This window comes from Lathyrus oleraceus, chromosome 1, assembly GCF_024323335.1.
Source record: "Lathyrus oleraceus cultivar Zhongwan6 chromosome 1, CAAS_Psat_ZW6_1.0, whole genome shotgun sequence".
Classification (NCBI taxonomy): Eukaryota; Viridiplantae; Streptophyta; class Magnoliopsida; order Fabales; family Fabaceae; genus Lathyrus; species Lathyrus oleraceus.
Window position 1 is genome coordinate 457,605,528 of NC_066579.1, and position 22,446 is coordinate 457,627,973.

The following is a 22,446-nucleotide window of genomic DNA, read 5'->3' on the forward strand; positions in this document are numbered from 1 at the left end:
TAGCTCCAGAGAAAAATAAGAACATGTTCTCTATCTGCATCCTCGACGAAAAAATCTAGAGGGATCCGATTTTTCCCTTGGTGATTACGGCTACCATAGCCAATTTTGATGTTTCTAGAATCCTCATTGACTTTATAAGCTTTTATCATATCATGTACGCGAAGCTTTTTGAAAAGCTAGGGTTGAAAAAGGAGAAGTTATGGCCCTATGAGTGATCCGACCTACGAGCTTTCAAGGGTGTTATCACAAATGTCACAGGTGCACGACTAAAGTAGTAAAAACCGCATAGTGAAAGCACACAAGTAAAGACAACATAGCACAAATTGGATATTAAGGGCTCACCCTTCCCTCGTCTTGGTGTATAGCCACTATAGAGGGAGAGGTAAGTCCTCATTGCATTGACCTCGAACCAGGTTTTAACCTAGGGGTGGGGAAAGGGAATTAAACCTTGATCGGACACGATCCCCTCATATGTACAATTTAATTCAACACTACGCCAAAAAGGTTTTTTAACAGCGCATCTTAGACAGCGCTTTTAAAAGAAAGCGCTGTCTAAGGTTAAAATAAAAATAAAACACGGAAAATGTTCTAAAAAAATAATGAAAGCGCTGTCTAAGGGGGGGTCTTAGACAGCGCTTTTAGAAAGCGCTGTCTAAGACCCCCCCTTAGACAGCGCTTTTAGAAAGCGCTGTCTAAGACCCCCCCTTAGACAGCGCTTTTAGAAAGCGCTTTTAAATATAGACCTTAGTCAGCGCTTTTGAGAAAGCGCTGTTTAAAGTCTTTCAATTAAAAAAAAACCCATTCCAATGGCTTTCACTTCTTCTCTCACTTCCCATTTTCTCTCTCTCCCAAACAAAAACCCATCCCTAACCCCTTTTCAATCTCAACCCTTCTTTTTCCCTACACTCCACCCAAAACCACTCTTATCATCACCTACTTCAATCTCAACCGTTGCTTCAGCGTCATCATCGAAAAACCCTTCCAGTAACAATAACCCTAAACAATCTAGACAAGATGAAGTTGTTGAGGTTGAAGTAGAAGAGAAACTTCCGTGGATTCAAGAAAAAGCTCTCGACCTCGTTGAGTTCACCGGTTCTGTTACCCAAGCGATTCCCGGTCCGAGAGTGGGTCCCACTTCGTTGCCGTGGATTCTCGCCGTTCCTCTTGGTTATGCTGGTCTCACTTTCGTTATCGCGTTTGTTAAAACCGTTAGGAAATTCAGTTCTCCCAAAGCACAACGCAGGAAATTGGTTGGTTTTTTTGTTTCTTTGGATTTTTTTTTTGTTCATTGCGCTTATAGGAAATTATAATGTTTGTTTGTTTGTTTGTTTGTTTCAGGTTGGTAAAAATGCGTTGTTGTGTAAGTCTGTTGATGATTTGTTACAAAGAGGACGAGATGAAGTTAAGGTTGATGATCTCAAAGGAATCGAAAATAAGGTGAGTTATAGAAAATATTTACTTTAAATTGTAGTTGGGTATGATTCTAAATTGTGATTGTAGTTATGCTGCAAACCATGATATTGTCGCAGAATGCGAGCAAATGCAACCGCGATTTCAGTTGTAGAGACATCTAAAACCTTTATATTTTCGCTGTAGACCTGAGTTTGTAATTAATTTTTGTCGCAATCTTTGTTATTGTGAAAAATTGTATACAAATGTGACTGCAACTGCTGACACTTTATAGTCATAGAGATATAGAAAAACTCTTGATATTGCAGGTCTGTGTTGCAGTTGCAGACCTTTTTCTAAAACCTTGAATATGACATGTGGTCACTATTTGACATTTGCTGTTGAATAATATATGGCCTCACATTTTGTCTAGGGGTTATGGAATCACTTTTTGAATCTGCGTCAATAATGGGTAGAGAAGCTTTGTTCTTCCCCATGTTTGTTGATTTCTGATACAAACCAATATTCTCAACTATTTGAAATTAAAGAAACCCGCAAGGTAGATGTAAATACAAGATTTATTGATGATAATAATTTGATTACATAGGGAAACTCTTTATTCACAACTAACATATGTTTCTCCTACTATTTGATAACTTCCCCACCATCATTAACTAACTCTCCCATCTCAACTAGATCCCCTTCTTCCATCACAAGATTCTTTCTCAACTGTCCTTTGTTTCTCCTTACACTTCCCATTCCTTGGGCCCATGAGACAACTGCTAGGCCAGTTGATCTTCAGCCCTCCTTTTCTTTTGGGTTGTAATGTAACAAGTGCTACCTTGATAGGAAGTATGTGGAGAAGTTTGTAGCAATAGTATAACTGACAGCAGAGTAGATTCTTCTTATCTGTTGAGAATCAGTGTCATACAATGCTAGGGTAACAGATTAAAAATCCACAGCAAGGTAAAATATTTCACTATCACGATAGTCGTAACACTATCTGCAACTACATATAGTGAATCTCATATTCAGAACACTGAATTGAATCATTTGTTACTTCTCCTTTTCTGGTATTCCGCACAAGGTTAAATCATGAACTGATTTCTAGTTTTAATTTTTAAATAATGATAACTTATTTTTCTTTTTTTATGTTCTTCTGCACGAGTGCCTATCAGATAGGGGTAACTTGACATACTTGATTGCTTATCATTTGCATTAGAAACACTGTTTTCTTTTACATACTAATCTATAAGGCTGAGTATTTGGCTATTTGCTCCTATTTATATCGGTTTCGTTATTATTGATAATGTATCTTGGTTTTACAAAATAAGAACAATGATTCCACTAAAAGACCATAAGTTCTAAACTGGTATTGTATAAAATTACCATCATCAAGTCATTGTAATATTCTTTGTAGTATATATATTAACGGTCTGTCTGAAATATTGGATTTTGCCTGTCTAACCTTAGGTGAAACTTTTGTTGTTGATGTGTATATGCTTCGATTCCTAATCATGATATGTTTTTTCTGTGCAAATGTTTCTTTAATAAAGGATCATGCCATCTGTCTAGATCATGAAAGTAGTTATTAGCTTTCATTTTGCTGGCTGGAAAAATCTCATGGAAATTCATTTTTCTGTTTGCTGGCTTACCATACTTTTGACTTCCTCTGCATGTGTCATTGATTTTAAGTAACAAAAAATTCATATCCAAACAGGTTTTGTCTTGGAAGAAATTTTGCGCAAATACATCCGATATGCTCTGAACGAGAAACCATTCAACCCTGATGTTGTAGCTGATTTAATTCAATTAAGGAGAGCTTCTGCATTAAAGGACTCACAAGTTGCTGAGATTCTAAAGGAAATTTCACGAAGAATTGTTAGAGACAAAGGTAATGTCTTCTTAATATTGGACAGTTTTCATCTGAGTAATCCTTGTACGTGGTAGTTTATTTTGTCCTAGGCTGTGTAGAAAAGTATTCCGATCAACTGCAGTGATGAGTGAACAGGATTATTTTTCTCTGGTTTGCTCCTTGTATTGACAAAGGTTTAGTATCTGGGTCCATGTTGTCAAGCTCAAATGCTCATGTCTTTTTGATAGAATTTGTGAGATATAGCTTCAAACCTACGACTCTACAAATTACCCCCCCTTAGACCAGAGGTAATTACATATAATTGTCTTAAATTGAACTATTTGCTTAAATTATGTATTTGACATATATACACATTAACGATTTCTTGTTATTATTGGTTTTAGGGCATTTCCCATTGTCAGCTGTATTTGTCGTCACCATACTATCGGATGGTTGGCAAGGGAAAAGTGCATAACGTTAGCGGAGTATTACTCCACACTAGAGAGCTCCCTGCTGGATGTTTGAAGGTATCAGTTGATATTGCAGTTGAGCCGAATGCAGCATTACCATATCCTAGCGATGATTCGGATGCAACAACGGTGCACGAAGCAGTAGGTTCGTTTGTTGCATGGCCGACAAACCTCATATGCGTAGGATATGAGGTATGCTTAAAACTTATGTTAACTTTAATGTGTATATTCAAAGTTTAAAATTTATGCTTAAAATTTTACTTACATATTTTCCTTGGTTATGTTAAATAGACTCCCACAAAATCCAAATCAAAAGATAATGCGATTCCACGGCATACCGAGTCCACGGTTTCAAGAAAAGAGGTAATATACAATTATATGACATATATTCATGGAAGTTGTTACATTCTTAATTTGATCTAACTATTTATATGACATGTAGCTTCAAGAAAATGAGGTTAGCAATGCCTCCGCACAACAAAAAAAGGAGGTTAGCAACGCCTCCGCACGGGTAAAAAGTTCTGGTGCTAAGAAGACCGTAGCTAGGAAAAAACCTACCACCAAGTATAGGTCGTGCCTCAGGACATTTCTAGAGATGACCGATATACCGACCGGAGGTGTTCGGACTGTACATATGGAGGTAGGGATTTTCGGCTTTGATTACGACCAAATGATTGGTAATGAAGACTTCATGCAAGTTTTTAGTCATGAAGAAATCGGCGTCACCGTTGTCAATACATATATTAGGTAAATCCGGTCTACTTTGTTTTATTAATTAAACAACTTATGTTAATGATGTTTACTTTATGTTAATCCGATTTACTTTATGTTTCAAAAGAGGTGTTAATCCGGTTTACTTTATGCGAGATACTCTTGCTTTGGGCCGATTAAAGATTCCCACCGATGTATGTATTTCTAACTTATGAGTTATTTTTATATTTACACATATCTCATATAATTAAATAGTTGGAATTAATTCAAAATATGTTATATTATTATGTAGTACTTTGATGAATTCAAGTGTGCATTTTATACAAAGGATCAAGTGGACGAAATCAAAGAGGAGTGGTGTCAATTCATGATAGAGCTCAATGTTTGTTCATAAATTTGTGTAATTAATGTGTACATTTGTAGTATATGTTATGACTTGTAAATGTGTACATAAATTTGTATATATTTTGATACATTTAAGGCAAAATTGGTTTGAATTGGTATATATATATATTTGTTAGCCAAAAATTGGTAGAAAAAAGGCCAAAATGGCATATATAAAATGTGATAATTGTCTGTCAAAATCTGGTTGAAAACAGGTAGAAATTCTGGTTTATAAACCTGGAAAAAATGTGGTTTAAAACAAAAGCTTCAAAAAATTTCGTATACCTTAGACAGCGCTTTTGTAAAAAGCGCTGTCTAAGGGGGGATTAGAAAGCGCTTTAGGCAAAAGCGCTGTCTAAGGGGGGGCTTAGACAGCGCTTTTTGAAAAGCGCTGTCTAAGGTATACCTAAAAAAATTAAAATAGGAGGGTCTTAGAAAGCGCTTTTGGCCAAAGCGCTGTCTAAGGGGGTGGGGCTTAGACAGCGCTTTTCAAAAGCGCTGTCTAAGGTATACCTAAAAAATTTAAAATAAGAGGGTCTTATAAAGCGCTTTTGGCCAAAGCGCTGTCTAAGGGGGGGGGCTTAGACAGCGCTTTTAAGATTTAAAAAAACGCTGTCTAAACCTTTAGCAGCGGAGGTTTAGACAGCGCTTTAAGGCTAAAAAAAGCGCTGTCTAAGGTCTTGTTTGTTGTAGTGCAAGCACAACCTCAAAGAACGAGCTATATCCTAAAAAAACCTGGGACTTAAAGAAATGTTGTAAAATGTAAAAATAATAGTAAATTCAAATATATATTTCTAATAAATACACCTCATTCATGACAGAGACCGGATCCTCATTCACCATTGCCTAGTCAAGACAAACTTTCTCTCGTGAAATATGCACTTCAGGATAAAAATATTCCACTGGCTGCAATGTTTTCTTAAAAGATACTTGCATTGCCTTCTCATATTCCTTCGATAAGGCAAAACGTTTAAGACGCATCTCACAAAGGTCGTCCTTGATTTTTTTCCAACCTTCTTGAGCCTCTTTCAAGGATGCCTCAAGCTCCTCTACCATCTTACGAGAAGAACCCATCGCCTTGTTTTCCTCAGTGCGGGAGACATTGAGCTTGGTTAGTTTTGTATGAGAAAGGGATGGAGTTTTGTCATTCTTCTTCGTTGCTTGCATAAGTGACTAAACCTCCTCGGCCAGTGCGTTGGGATACCCGAAAGTTTATACAATCGTCCATGTCCCTAAAAGCAAAATAGATGCCCCTTAGAGCTCTTCCAATTAGCGGTCTTGCTCGATTGTGAGAGCATTGATGCGCTTTTATGCACTTCCTTTTATTTTAGAAGACGGTCGGGCAAGAAGACTTTTCCTCTACCAATGACGCCAAAGGCCAAGATAGAAGACACATTGGGGGGCCCTTTTGGCGAGCAACTCTAATCTTGCTCAGAATATAGGTATAATCATCTTCAAAGACAATAGTTTGCAAATATTTGATCGTCCACATACCTGGATGGGCAAGGAGAAAAGGGGGTAATGCAACTAGTATTGACTACCGAGGTCGGATAGCAAGTGACCCCTCATCATGATTCATATCAAGCTTAGGGATAACAATCGGACTCCCTCGTCCACATAGGGACGAGCACATAGAATTTTCCAAAATGACCCGATCATGAGAAATCTCAGTAGTCAGAGCCCTTCCAGGAACTGAGATGTTGATGGAACCTGCCAACAAGGGGACGACCCGATGGATCCTCTTCATTTGATGCATTATTTGGTAACATGTTATTTTATTTGCACGCCAATAGTAGACATGATAGAAAGTAAAACCACCAACAGAACATGCAAGAAAAAGGGGATTCCCCATGTTAATCACCAAAAAATGATATGCCTAGCGTCTTTCCAGTCGACATCTACCAAGAAATGTGTCTCTATTCACGGCTTCTTATGTTTCTTTGGTGCCGCATCAGGAGGGGTAATGTTGTTGACCTAACCCCAAGCCTCGAAGAAGGATGTTAATTTCCTCTTAAGATAAATCTCTTATTGAGACAAATCATCCATCTTAAATACATAACTCTCGAAGTTCGCTAAGAAATGGCTCTGACTCCAGAACTTGGAGAGTATATATGAACATTAATAAGGTGGCCCGGGATCTATGGTATATAGATTAGCATGAGATTTATGGGTGAGAGGAGTAACTAAGTTGTATTGGTCCTTGAAATGATTCATAATATCCTAGTAAACGGCAAACATCCTAGTACATTTCCTGAGAGATATCGGGCATTAACCACACATTTAGTCAACGGAGCTACGTTAATCCCTAAAGAGATAGAAAAAAGTGTCATGTATGAAAATCCCTTCTTATACTCACACTAATACTAAAAGACTTTGGCGTAGGTCCAACTCATCATATGCAATTGCGAATGAGAAATTATAAATATTAAAAATTCCAACTTCAAAATCGGTTAAAGGAAGGCAAAAACATATCAAAGACAATAGGCACTCATGAATAGGAACGACATACCCATCATATTTTTTGCATATCCTCTTATCTTCCTTAGGGGGAAACACCCCATAATATGAAGGAGATCCCACCACGACAAAGGAATGGTTTAAGTCACCCTCATCGGCAAAGACGAAGAACATCCAACATCTCTTGATACACCCATGTTGTCAGGATGTCGTCAATCGCTTTTAGTATTTGGGCTAGACATTTCTCAATTATAAAAGATTATGCCAACACATAAATAGAAATAAATACGAGTAGCATCCCTATGTAAACTTAAAGATAGATATATAATTCCTATCCAAGTGCATTTATGGAAAAGAGGTTCATCAAAATTCAAAATATAAAGACCATAAATATTGCAACCCCTCATCTAAAAACCCTAATGAAGAAAGCAAGAACGTAAGATAATGAATCATATGTATTACCTCGAAGAAACAAAGTTGATGACCCGCGCATTAGAGATCTAGCCAAAGGGAACAACACATATAGGTCAAAAATGAAGAACAATGTAGAGAGAATGACTGCAAAAGAAGAAGTTGCAGGCGAGAGAGGAGAAAGGTTCAGAAGTTCACAAATGACGAAGAAAGAAATTAATAGTTCCAGAACTCCTTATTTATGTCTCAACAAGGATTAATCATGTGATACATTGCATTCGGAAGCGCGAACCACACCACCAACGATCAAGATCTCATAATTGACTGTTCATAGTATTCTAGTATCCTAGGGAGAAAAGGATATCATTATCATCAGACGTAGGGACACGCACCGAGACTTACCTGCAGAATATCGTCGATCAAGAGAAGTATATTAATGCATTTGTTCCCAATGTTAGTGACGTCCCATCAAGATTTTTCACTTACTTCAGTTAACATTCGGCCTAAAGGTGTGAACGACTAAGTCTTCATTCTACAAAATAGGAACAATGGCTTAGGGGTCAACTATTATGGGTCGTCCACAAGGCCCGTGACAAAAGGCCCATAAGTTAATTCCATGTGGAAAAGTCTGCAGAATAGTTAGACCTCCACTCTGATTAGAAGTAGACAATTTTATCCTCCAATGCATCAATCACCATCCAATTCAATCAGACGGTTATCCGCATAACACGTCGCTTCACACGCAAACAGTTTCAAACGCTCTTGATATATAATGGGAAATCGCGTCATTTCAAGTATTCTAATCCATTCTCACCCAGATATCAATTACGATTTCTCTCGCTGACTTAAGCGTTGGAGTATTAACCTTACAAGTTTACCCCACTCCGTCGTATCGAAAATATTGCTCCACCGTAGTGAGACACAACTAGGGGTGGGAGTAGGCTAGGTCGAGCTAGACTATGTCAAGCCTAAGTCTGGCCTGCTAAAAAAATCAAAGCTCGAGTCTAGTCGGTGGCCTATCAAAGGCTTATTTTTCGGCCTGGGTTTGCCCTTTTAGAAGATTTGATTAGCTTATTAGCCTACTTAAAAAGCATATATCATTTAAACATATATAAATAAGAAATTCTACCAATACTTAAATAGACTAGAGAATTAAAAGTATAATGAGATTAAATATATTTGCATTGATTTATTTGAGCTTACATTAGAGTATAAGTTTTGTGAGATTATTTATTTTTGAGAACTTATGTCATTATTCATAATTTTTTCAACTTATTTTCACAAATTCTTTAAGATCATTGAAGTAAACAAAAATAATAAATTTATTTATATTTATTAAAATATAGTAGTCTGATAAATTTAAAAGACTTTTTTTTTAGTATATGGTCTGATCTATTTAACTAAATAGATTTATAAAAAAAACATTTTTTTACCTTAACAAAAAATCTGGCATAGTTTTGACCTCTCTAAAGTATGCCTTAGGCTTAGATCATGTTAATTAGTCTAACTTATTATCACCATAGGCACAATTTTATCACATAATCTTTCATTTCTAATTTTATTCCAAACAATAACACCAGACAAAAATTCTTTATATGTATGTAAACCTGAACAGAATTTCAAATGTGAAATCGTTCTCTCACTATTCTGTTGTTTCAACAGCTGTAGATATTGACATATCAAAATTCTAATGAAAATCAAATTGTGAAGTACACTATATATAGTTAAATATTTCTCAATGATTTACTACATGCAATAATGTTAAATGTTTAATATAAAAATAAAACCATTAAATATTTAATAATCCATTCTCAACTACATGGTACTAAATCATCGTTTTCATAATATAGCTTCCCATTCAAATTGCTCCACTACACCCAACCATGTCTACAGTCAACTTAAATGAATAGCAATATAGTATAGCATAATCAATTAACAAGCAAAACCAGCTTTTTTTTTCCTTAAAAACTTGTGACGTGCAATTCAAAGATTAAAAAATAGCTTTCGATTAATAGCACTCCACCTATGCTCTACAAATTCAACCCTTCTAAAGCTCAATGAACTTAGACGCAATTAAGGATTTCTTCATCTGATTATTTTTCTTAATAAAAAAAAAATATCTGTGTTGATTAATTACTAATATTAATTGATATCTATATTTTTCAAAGATAATAACATCATTAAAATTATATTGGTAAAGCTCTAATTAGTATAATTGAAGATTTGAAAGATATTTTATAGGAAAAAAATTAATTTTTATAGTGATGCATATTTAACGAAGACGTGCATGTCAGTGTGACCACTTGTTAAGAACTCTTATATTAATAACTTTTAACACAGCTGCTTTATTTTTTTAAATATCATAACTCTTTTTTGTTTATATACACAAAATATTATAACTCTTTTTATATTATTTTTATTTTTGTTTTTGATTCCTTACTTGTTAGCACACTTTTCGTATAAATTATTTAGAATGTCGTTGGCATAGAATCATAACAAATCTTTAAGTGATTCTGAATCCTTTCCACTATATGGAATATGTTAATAGTATATTTGATGCATTAAATTTTTTTTTTTAATATAGCATTTTTTATTACGTCAGCAAAAAAAGGAAAACAGAAACAAACTCCACATGCCACTGTGTGTAAATAAATAAATTGATATTTTTTGTCAATCTCAATAATTAAGCTTATCCAGGTATCATGGTTTAGTCTATAATATCTTCTTAGTTCATATGAGAATTTCATTTTTAAGACTTATTTTTCTATATATTCATGTTTTTCTCTAATGTCAACTCATCACTTTTTGCTAACCACTTGAAAAAAAATTAATAATTTATTTATAGTTGTTTACAAAATTATAAAATATGTTTGCTTTGGAAAAATAAATATTTTTCATTTTCATTTTAGTCTTTATATCAATTATACAAAGATTTGACCTTGGGTTTATTTTTTTAAAATTGTTTAAGTATTTAAATTACATACAAGTTGTTTTTACTTTTACTTTTATACATATAATACAAAATAAAAATAAAAAATAGTTATTGGAAAATTTTCAATTATTAGTGAACCGTCAAAATATTCTTAAATTTTTCATCCTTACAAAATTTATTCTTGAGAGATATATGGATTGGCATAAAATAAAATATTAAATTTGACATTAATTATGTGTAGACCTATGGTCCCATTTGGAATCTTGGAATCATGTAGGTAGTGATTTGAGTCTAAGTATGTAGGTATCTAGGAGCATACATGTTCATCCTAATAAACATAAGTTTTAATCGATTAATGCTTCCACAAACATGTCCATTATCTAAATAGGATGGTCACACTAGGAACCACAACCGATCATAGTAAGTTGCTAGTAGGAATTATCATTTGGAATCTAATAGGAACATTTGACACTCTATCTCAGTCTATGTGTCAAGAAATTTGGGAGACCGTCTTCTTAACGAGTTTAAAATTTCCTATTCTTGAGACCTTCGACAAAAAAAAACCCTAAAAACACTTGATCACGATTAACATTAAAATGCAAACTCTTATCAGTCTCCTTAAAGGAAGTTGCACTTAAATAGTACATTGATTTACCTTGGCATTCTATTATGGGATACAATGATCTTTTTTCGAAGATTGGTTAACATTTTTTCAAGAAGAAAACATCAAATGATGACCGCAACAAGTGTGTTCATGTTCATTAAGGTCGCTCCAATACTCTAACATATTATCTCGCTCGTTTCAACAAAGTCATTATGCATGTAGTTAACCCAAATTAGAAGAGGTTCGTAGGAGCTTTCCAGAACAGGATGAAGGTTGGACAATTCAAGGAATATTTATCATACAAACTGGACACCAACATGTAGAAAGTCATGAAGCGTGTCAAATGATATATCAAGGAAGAATAAAGAAGTGAAAAAAAGATAAGCAAAAATGATAATTAAATGGCACCCAAACAAAAAGAAAACTATTCATCAAGGCATCAAGATTATCAACAATAAAATATGTCAAAATTTCGACGTGGTCATAGAAGAAAGTATGACTACCCAACAAGTTGGTTGAACGTGATACAAAGTCAATTGTTGAAGGAGATTATCCACACTAGACTGTTGGATGTGCCACATAAACCAAATGGATAGATGGTTCCTAGTCAATGTTAGTGGTACTCCTATTATCGCACAATAGGACATGATACCAATAGCTGATTTCAATTAAAAAGAGAATTGAAAGGTTGATATAAAGGGAATATCTGAAGAAGTTTGTACTAACTCTGGACCAAAAAACAAGCATGAAAAGAGACGGGTGAGGTCTCCCCGATCTCCCCAAACAAAAGATAGAGAGATCAACTTAACATAAAAAGACTTCCCCCAATTAGGCATACTCTTAACACTATTGTTAGGGGATTCTCTAGAGGTAGAAAATCAAGTTCGTCATGCAGCAATATATGAGGCGTGTAAACAATGTCCAAAAAATATTTGAATACCTTACAATCCCATAATTTTCATGCATCACATTCTCAATAAAATACCAAAAGAGATTTATCCCTAAGGTAGATGATCTTATGATTATTGAGGTGTGGATTTTTAATTAGGATATGAAGAAGTTAATGATCAAACTTGAAATCTCATTTGATATCTTATGATGCAGCTAAACTCTAGCACACACATTTTGGTCATCTCAATGTGCTTGAAATGGAACTTCATAAGAGAAATTTATTGAAGAATGTTCGAAGTTTTAAGAGGGGTTTGTGCAAGTATATGTAATTAGAAAATAATGGTGTGTTTGTTTTAAGACTAGGAAATATATAACAAAGAGAACCATATACTATTTGCATCCTAATGTGTGGGGCATATCAAATAGGCTTATATGAGTGGTTCTAGGTATTTTATAACTTTTACCGATGATATTTCTTATAAGGTTTGAATATATTTCTTAAAACATAAATACCAAGTTCAAGTTGTGGAAGGTAGATATAAAAAATCAAACATGCATAAAAATTAAGTATTTGCAGTCAGATAATGGGACAAAGCACGTTGATTTAAACATTTAGATTTTTTTGTAAAACATGGTATTCAAAGGCATTCTTTTATTTGCAAGACACCACAACATAATGGTGAGGCATAAAGAATGGACATGTCTCTAATTGAAAGGGCATCTCTGATTGAATGTGAGACTCTTTATGCGTTTTTTGGCCGAGGAAATTAACATGGCATAATATCTCATCAACAAGTCACCACATGCCTCTTTGGAATGGGGTTACATAAAAGGTATGGACAAGTAACCGCGTTGATCTTGACAATTTAAGTATTTTTTAATATCTTGCATATGTGCATATATCAAGTAGAAATTTATTTAAACATGGTCCAAATTCAAATACGTGTGTATTCATCGGTTATGCAAAACGTGTGAAGGGGATCCAGTTATAGGATCTAGTTTCAAAGAAAATGGTATTCAACGGAGATGTTGTCTCTGGTGAACAGTTCACGTTGTAGTAGTTAGTTGCAACATATGTGTTAGCATATGAACGAGAAACTTCTAATAATGAGGCGGTTTAGGTGGATATTGATACACTACCATTGAGTAATGTTTAGGTAGTATCTTAACCACAAATTGATCTAGACTCTGATACTAAAATCCATATGGTCCTGGAGATTTAGGTGGAGTACATGATTATTCTCTTGTAGGTGATAGAGAGTATCATCAGAAAGCTTCCAAAAATATATGGGTATGAAAATTTGGCAGCTTATGAACTTCTTACTATTTATGGATATTCATTCACCTTTTGAGAGGTTATAGATAACTAGAAGTGGGTGAGTGATATTATGGAGAAGATGTAGTCCTTGAATAAAAATAAGACATGGGAGTTTGTTTATCTTTCTAACAGAAAAAATGACTATACTTCTATCAATAAATGAAAAAATTTAAGGCTTGTTTTATAGAATAGAGGTACTCTCAATAGAAGGGAATTGACTTTGATAATATTTTATCTTCGGTCATTAGACATACTTCTATCAAGGAAATGGTAACATTGGTAGCCAATAGATACATGTAGTTAGATTAGATGGATGCAAATATAACATTTATTTCTCGTATTCTAGACTAGCATATTTACCTGGTGCATCCAGAGGGTTTCAGTGATACTTAGAAAAGCATGCTAGTTTGTAAGTTGAAGAGGTATTTGTATCGTTTAAAATAGTCTTCAAGGTAGTGATACAAGTGTTTTGATTCAAACATGCCTTAGATAGGTTATAGTAGGTGTGCGTATGATTGTTATGTTTATGTTAGTAATCTTGATTATGGTTTTTTTGTTTTTCTCTGGTTGTACAAGGATTATGTGTTGATTATTGCTAATCATTTACGTGATGCAAATGAACTTAAAGTTTTGTTGGAAAAGAAGTTTCATATAGTGGACTTAGGTGTTGTTAATAAGATTCTTAGGATGGAAATTCAGAAGGATAGAAGTTCTAGAAAGTTAGGGCTTCCTTAGAAAAGATATATTGAAAAGTTTCTATTGGCAAAACACTTTTTTAAAAAAGGTTGTTGATTTGTAAATATCAACAACGTATTTACATTAATACATAAATATAAATATATAAAAAATAATTATTTGTAAGAAAAAAGTGAAAACAAGAATTGCAAGAATAAATCTCAACCATTATTTTTTTAGTCAAAGCATTACTTTCTTATTATCCAAAACAGTTTAGTACATGTTTTTAGTCAAAGCATTACTTTCTTATTATCCTCAATGGCACTTCGTGCAAAAATAATTGAATCCAACAATGTGAAGTATAGCTTCCTCATTTGTTGCATTTGACAATTTTCTGAATGATGTAATCATTATCTTCACATATATCTCAACCATTCATTATTATCACTACCCTTTGATTCCTATTAAAAAAGAAATTAAATTTATAATAAATTAAAAAGTATCCTCTAAAATAATGACATATGTGCATTCTTTCATTTCTTCTTCTAATTGTTTCGTAATAAATAGCATTACTCAAATAAATAATGACGTCAGATATTTAACTTTCGGCCAATAGTTTACACCCATCCAACTCAACTAGCACATACTAGTTGAGTTACCTCACCCACCCTTTGACGAAATACTTTAAAGGTTCCTTATATCATTTGTTGTTTAATGTGTGTTATAGTTTGAACTAGACCAAATCTAGCACATGATGTAATTTAAGTTTGCAAGTTTATGTTCAAACAAGATAAGAGTCATTCTGCAGTAGCCAAATTGATTTTAAGGTATTTGAAAGATACAACAGGTCATGATATCATGTTTATTAGTGGATAAAATGATCATTTAGTTGTGAGATATGTTGATTCAGATTATGCATGTGATATGAATGATAGAAGATCTACAATAGGACATGTTTTTCTCTCGCATGTGGACCTATTTGTTGGAAGTCATCGATTCAATTCATAATTGTCATGTCTACAACTAAATCAGAGTACATAACAATAGAGAGGATGCCAGACAAGCCTTGTGGATTACACAACTGATTAGGGAATTGAGTGTTGAACAAGGTGGACTTTAGTTGCATTGTAATATTCAGAGCGGTATATATTTAGAAAATAGTCCAGTGTATCACTCCAGAACCAAGCACTGTAATATTGTTATGAGGTTTCATAAGAATCAGAAAGTTACTTGCATCTAAATAGATATTACTTGAAAAAATTCATACTTCAAAGAATATATCTAATATGGTTACCAAGTCAATCACCAAATATAATTTCAAGCATTATTCTTGAACTTGTTACATTTTTTTTTTAGTATTAAGCAAGTTTTATACCTCCTAATTGTCAGGATGTAGATGTAGAAAATCTTCATATGGGTTTGATATTCGTCGAGGTAAATATTATTGAATACGATTAATACTAACAAAAGAGAGACAATGGGGTGTGTGAGGTCCAGCTAGTGTAGCACCCTCGGGCTCGGGTTTGGCCCAAACGAGCATTAAGTCCAATTGATTAATTGGGCGACAACTTGGGGTGCAGAGGAAGATAACCACCACAATATGGTGCAGTTGTATTCTTACGAACGATAGTATTTTATATATGACTTGTAACACTGAAAAGTTAATTCATTTAAATAATAAGATAAAACCACGGTTGTCGTCTAGTCTTAGAGTATATATATTTGGCCGAACTACATAAACAAATATATCTATTATTTGTGATTCATGTTTCTTTTCTCTTTTGTTTGTAGTTGTTGTTTTAATATTAATCTTTTAAGAGTTAACTTTTTTACATCGATAGTTTTAGAGTGAGAATTTAAAAATGATAAATAAAAATTTATATAATAAAAATGAAAGGTAAAGGAAAAAAAAATCTTAGAACAACTTGACTATAAATTTAATGGTTGACTTGATAAAAAAAAATTGACACACTTGGATCAATTAACAGAATTATAACAATATTTATTGAAAACCTTTCACATTCCAAACTCTATATATAGCATTGTCTTAACTTCAAATGTCATATCCACTCTTGTCTAATAACATCACTTGCTTTGGTACTTTCACATTTTTGGATTCAATTATTTTTCAAAGTGATTCATTATTTTAAGCTAAACTTCACATGACAAAATGTGCTTATGCAGCTATCTATACTTTTCTAATCAGTTGACTTTGCATAAAAACAAAAAAGACTTTTCTACTACATTACAAAAGCTACTTTGTTTGTGTTTTCTGCATGATGATTAATCAGTGTATGATTTCTTGCAGGTGATTGATTAAAATGAGTCAAGTTTTTAGTGATGGAGTTGTGGCAAGAGCCACTGAGGAAATAAATAGCAATCCTCCTTCACGTAGACATGCTGAAAACATTCTTCCACATAGGCACAAAGTTGCATCTCCTCCAAGGCAAACACTTTTCCAAGAGTTCAAGCAGAATTTCAATGAAACATTCTTCTCAGATGACCCTTTTGGCAAGTTTAAGAATCAAAAAGGATCAAGAAAGTTTATTCTTGGACTCGAGTCTATTTTCCCGATTTTCGAATGGGGAAGAGGATACAATTTTAAGAGTTTCAAGGGTGATTTGATTGCTGGACTCACCATTGCAAGTCTTTGCATTCCTCAGGTTAGTATAATATAATACTACAAATTTGTTTCTAGCTTTTGTTCATTGTGATTTTGAATGATCATCACCCTTTGAAATGTGAATGCATATAACAGGATATTGCATATGCAAAGCTTGCAAATTTGGAACCACAGTATGCACTATGTAAGCATCTTGGTTTTTTCTATAATCAATTTTGACAAGTTATGTTAGTTAAGTTATATGATGATGATGATGAGTTGGTTCGTTGTTGTAGATACAAGTTTTGTTGCTCCACTTGTGTATGCTTTTATGGGAAGTTCAAGGGATATTGCAATAGGACCAGTAGCTGTTGTGTCTCTCTTGCTTGGCACCTTGCTAACTGATGAAATCCCAAACTTCAAAAGTCATGAATATCTTCGTCTGGCATTTACTGCAACTTTCTTTGCAGGAATCACTCAAATGGCACTTGGACTTTTAAGGTACTATTATTGGATTTTTAGTAATAGGATTCTTGTCTTTGTGTTGGTTATGTTGTAATCCATATGAGGTGAATTTCGCAGGCTCGGTTTCTTGATTGATTTCCTATCTCATGCTGCCATTGTGGGATTCATGGCGGGAGCGGCCGTTACTATTGCACTCCAGCAACTTAAAGGTTTTCTTGGCATAAAAAATTTCACTAAGAAAACTGATATTATTTCTGTCATGAGATCGGTTTTTAGTGCCGCCCACCACGGCGTAAGCTTTCTTTTTCTTTTGAATTGAATTATTTCTGCTTTGATATAAGTACTTGTGAGACGTCTATATGGAATAACTTATGAAAACTTATTACGCAAGCAAGCACTTATTTAAGCGTTTATGTTTGGTTACAGTGGAATTGGGAGACAATATTAATTGGAGTATCATTCTTGGCTTTCCTTCTTACAACAAAATATATTGTAAGAATGCCAAAAAATTCTCTTTCTCTCTTCATTTCCATTTATTGAACCTTTAATATATAACTATTGTTATGTTGTAATGAATAGGCTAAGAAGAAAAAGAATCTCTTTTGGGTGGCTGCAATTTCTCCTATGATATGTGTTATTGTCTCTACTTTTTCTGTTTACATTACAAGGGCTGACAAGAAAGGAGTAGCAATTGTAAGTAGTAAAAAACTTATTAATTTCTTGGATGGTTTCAAACAAAATGAAGCACTTTTTAAGACTCAAAAAGCATCATGGTGTTTCAGGTGAAACATATTGAAGATGGTGTGAATCCAATATCAGTCGATGAAATATTTTTCAGTGGAAAATATCTTAGTGCTGGTATTAGGATTGGTCTGATTTCTGGTATGGTCGCACTGACGGTACGTAAATTTATAGAAACTTTTCTTATCTCTTTTGTTTCATAAACATTTATAAGACAATTGAGCCAATTTTCTTTAAAATAAAATTGTAGGAAGCTGTGGCAATTGGAAGAACATTTGCAGCTATGAAAGACTATTCATTGGACGGTAATAGAGAAATGGTGGCGCTAGGAACAATGAATGTTATTGGTTCAATGACATCTTGTTATGTAGCTACAGGTATAAAAAAGAGGACTAATTCAATCAATCATGTTTTAGCTTCTATTGAGAATCTTGTAAATCATCCTATATTAATGAGTGTTTGTTTCTGATATTTTGCAGGATCGTTTTCGCGGTCGGCTGTGAACTATATGGCTGGTTGTAAAACTGCCGTATCGAACATTGTTATGTCCATAGTGTTGTTATTAACTCTGTTGGTGATTACACCGCTATTCAAGTACACTCCGAATGCAGTGCTTGCATCAATTATCATAGCTGCTGTGATGAGCCTTATCGACATTAAAGCGGCTGTTCTTCTTTGGAAAGTTGACAAATTCGACTTTCTAGCTTGCATGGGAGCCTTCTTTGGTGTCATCTTCAAAAGTGTTGAGATTGGTCTTCTTATATCGGTAATCAAAATATCAAATACTTTTAGCTGTATTTGACCATACTTTTTTTACAATTTTGAGTATCGCGATGTTATTGCAACTGCGATTTAAAACCATTTTTATTTATGCAGGTGGCAATATCTTTTGCCAAAATTCTCTTACAAGTGACGAGGCCAAAGACCGCGGTGCTCGGGAAGCTTCCGGGGACAAGTGTTTATCGGAACGTCCTGCAATATCCCAAAGCAGCTCAGGTTCCCGGCATGCTCATCGTCAGGGTTGATTCTGCAATCTACTTCTCAAATTCCAACTACATCAAGGACAGGTATATAACCAAAAAAGTTGTATATTTCCGTGCGTGGACGAAAAATATATTTAAACCTTTCTGTTTCGACGGAATGAGGCTCATGAATGAATGAAACATATTCTACAGAATATTGAAGTGGCTGACTGATGAAGAGGCTCAAAGGACAGCAAGTGAATTTGCCAGTATACAGTATCTCATCGTTGAAATGTCGCGTAAGGCTATCGATGAAATTCCATTTTCATGATCGATATTGATTATTGAATTTACTAACTATTCAACCATATTGTTGCAGCTGTTACTGATATTGACACTAGTGGCATTCATGCCTTAGAAGATTTACTCAAGAGCCTCAAGAAAAAAGATGTGCAGGTACAAAACAATCACAAAACTCAACTTAGTCCTTGAATTGCTTGTGTGACAAGAAATGTATCTATAATAATGATACTATTATAATGTGTAAAACAGCTTCATCAACTTGTACTAAATAAATAATTTCTCATGTTTGTGATCTTTTCGACAGCTTCTTGTGGCGAATCCGGGACCGATTGTAATTGAGAAGCTCCATGCATCAGAGTTATCAGGTGTAATTGGGGAAGATAAAATATTTCTAACAGTAGGTGATGCTGTTGCAACTTTTGGTCCAAAGGGTGTAGATTCTTGAACAACATGATAAACTGTTCTAATTGAAGAAAAAGGGTGTGTGAAGGTGTTAATGAAGCTCTTAGGAACAAGGAAAGGGCATGTAGATTTGTTTTCCTTAGTTTTTGTTTGATACTCGTTTATTTTTAATTTCAATTGATGTCATGTAGAAAGTCATAAGGGAAAAAATGTGTTTTTTATGTTGATTTTATTATATTATTATACCTCTTGTTTATGGTCTTATTTTGGTGTGGAAGTTAATATGAATATTCTTTTGTGAATTATATATACTCTATGATTGGATTGAGTTATATTTAATGAATTTCTAAAAAACTATGTTTTAGAGGTGATTCACCCTTGTTAGTATATTTACATATATTTAATTAGAGTCTTGTTGTTTTCGAACTTGTTAATCACATCATGAGTACATGAAACCACATGTCAACTTCTAGTAATGAATACTTTATGCTAGACATACATGATACATACCAATATTGGTCAGCATCTTCTGGTGTAACCCCAACCTATGTTCATCACATATTGCTACTTGTGGAGGATTGATATGAGATCATCATGGATGGTCATTGAAGATTTACAAAAATAATATTTTAAAGTTGTATTTATAATAGGAGAATAAACTAGTTTAAATAGATATAAATTTAAGTTTAATGAACTTACTTAATGAACTAATAAAATAAAATAATTATAAATTTATTGCCTAATATTACAATATTTCTAGTAATGGTCAATGAATATCAAGTATTTTAAGTTTACAAGTAGGGATGGCAATATGTATCCTCTCCATACCCGCAATTAGAAAAAATCCCCTTATCCGAACTCATATCCACTTGGGTATCAATATTGGCATCCGTGTCCATACCCTATGGGTATGTAAATGCCCGTACTCGTACCCGTTATTTGTATTTCTAATAAAAATAAATATGCCAAGTATAAAATATCATATTATTTTAAATTTTTAGCAACATTAAAAAGTTTTTAAAAAAATTTACTGTTGAATTATGAAATAAATGATCACTTATATTAAACATGTAGTAGTTTAAAATTGATGTATTTTTAAAAATTGACACACATTTATTTTTATATAATAATATAAATTAAAATATATAAATATATATTATGCGGGTATGGGGCGGGTTTGGTACTAAGGTGTCCATCCCCGCACCCATCCCCGCTTATTTAAGTGGGTAATTACCCGAGCTCATGCCCGTACCCATGTATGCGGATTTTTACCTTACCCGTTTTTGGGTATTTTTGTGGGTACCCGCTGGGGATGGGTCAAATTGTCATCCTTATTTACAAGTAAGTTAGTTGAATTATTCAATTGGTAAATTCTTTGTTAACACATTTGACAATCGAGGTCCAGAAGATATCTAAGCGGTAATTATTAATCCATTATCCAGTTTTTTTATTATGAAATATCGAAATTTTAATGGATTTTGTCATATCATGTTGAACCGAATTAGGTACAATAATGATAGTCAATTTATTGTCACAAATTTTTTTTTAAAGAGCTTTCACATTGTATCTTCAAATCTTTCGGCATTTATTTCATCCATAATAGTTCACAAAATCCTTGTCATATCACGAGCTCTCAATTTTAGGGATCTTGCATCCACTTAAACCCTAGTCGTCGTCATTACAATTTATTTTATTTTTCGTTTCAACTGCGGGTTGTTTAAAATTCCAAGGTATTGTTTATTCACACTCATTATTTACAAGGATGTACTGTTCATCTGCAATCACTATTCATGCGACACAATTCTTCATCCCGACAATACTGTTTGTCACAAAAGTATTGTTCATTCACGACATTGTTCTCGCCCAATATTATTCGTCCAATTTATTTATTTTCCATTAAATAAATTGGAACAGTGCCTGCGTGTTGCTTTCCTGCTATTTGCTGAGATTTATTTCCTTCTTATTCTCTTAAGATGACACTTTTGCAAATATCAACCAATATGGTCGAAATATATATATATATATATATATTGTAATTTATGTATTTAATGTTATCTATATTAGCTCCAGAGAGTGTTTGTATCCTTGTTCCATGTATCATTCATTATATGACATTTCTCTTTCTGACAATCTGTATATTATTATTACAGATGATTCTCATGCTCAGATTGATGACTGTGGAGACATTGATCTTCAATATTTTAAATTAAAAGATATGTTTCATATTCCCAATCTATTGAACAATCTTATCTCTATTTGTAAGCTTACTTAGGATAATAATTATGCAGTTATATTTTTTTATTCTCATTGTACTTTTCAGGACCTTGCAACGGGGAAGGGGATTGAAGTTTCTAAGGAACATGGAGAGTTATAATATCTCTTTGATACACAAGTTGATAAGAGGTCTTGTCTTCTACACTTCAATCTCAATCAACATTTCTGGTGCGAGATAGTTTATTTCATTTACTGATGATTGGTGTCAAGTAACTCAAATTTTCTTGATGAATAATAAATCAGAAGTAAAACAATTGTTTATTTAATTGTATAGTATGATATATAGATAATTTGAGAAAGGTATTAAAAGAATACATTTAAGAATGGTAAAGATTTTGTCAATCATAATTTTTAAAGCTTTACCAGTAAACATGACATCATCCATGAATTCACATGTGTTGACACTCCACAATAAAATGATATCTCACAAAGAAAAAATTGTTATTTACTTGAAGTCGTTCGAGAATTTCTCTTCCAAAATCATAGTGGGGTGAAGCAATTATGACCGCTACTCATCTAATTAATTGTGTATCATCTCGTATTGTGAGCAATGTTAGTCATGTTTTGTTTATAATCTCACTTTTTCTTCTAGTTCTATGT

The 22,446-nt window shown here is 33.6% G+C and overlaps 1 protein-coding gene and 2 long non-coding RNA genes across 3 annotated transcripts; all 3 read left to right on the forward strand.

The window, feature by feature from the left end:
- Positions 1–1,051: 1,051 nt before the first annotated feature.
- Positions 1,052–3,167, forward strand: LOC127115917 (uncharacterized). The gene is made up of 3 exons (XR_007800927.1): positions 1,052–1,250; positions 1,339–1,437; positions 3,110–3,167. It is a non-coding gene; the product is annotated as an uncharacterized LOC127115917 (long non-coding RNA).
- Positions 3,168–4,538: 1,371 nt separating this feature from the next.
- LOC127115919 (uncharacterized) lies at positions 4,539–4,930 on the forward strand. The gene is made up of 2 exons (XR_007800928.1): positions 4,539–4,619; positions 4,718–4,930. It is a non-coding gene; the product is annotated as an uncharacterized LOC127115919 (long non-coding RNA).
- An 11,354-nt stretch (positions 4,931–16,284) lies between these two features.
- LOC127084842 (high affinity sulfate transporter 2) lies at positions 16,285–19,836 on the forward strand. The gene is made up of 13 exons (XM_051025367.1): positions 16,285–16,760; positions 16,856–16,904; positions 16,996–17,200; positions 17,282–17,456; positions 17,591–17,656; positions 17,744–17,857; positions 17,947–18,063; positions 18,156–18,282; positions 18,385–18,671; positions 18,782–18,972; positions 19,081–19,166; positions 19,247–19,323; positions 19,475–19,836. Exons 1-13 carry the CDS (start codon positions 16,419–16,421, stop codon positions 19,613–19,615), a joined length of 1,977 nt encoding a protein of 658 aa, XP_050881324.1. The 5' UTR covers positions 16,285–16,418; the 3' UTR covers positions 19,616–19,836.
- Positions 19,837–22,446: the final 2,610 nt, after the last annotated feature.

Excerpts from the sequence above, each read along its gene's own strand:
- LOC127084842 (XM_051025367.1), top strand. The coding sequence starts at position 16,419 with ATGAGTCAAGTTTTTAGTGATGGAGTTGTGGCAAGAGCCACTGAGGAA. Across the intron at positions 16,905-16,995 it reads GGAACCACAGTATGCACTAT|ATACAAGTTTTGTTGCTCCA; the intron begins GTAAGCATCTTG and ends TCGTTGTTGTAG. Across the intron at positions 17,858-17,946 it reads ACAAGAAAGGAGTAGCAATT|GTGAAACATATTGAAGATGG; the intron begins GTAAGTAGTAAA and ends ATGGTGTTTCAG.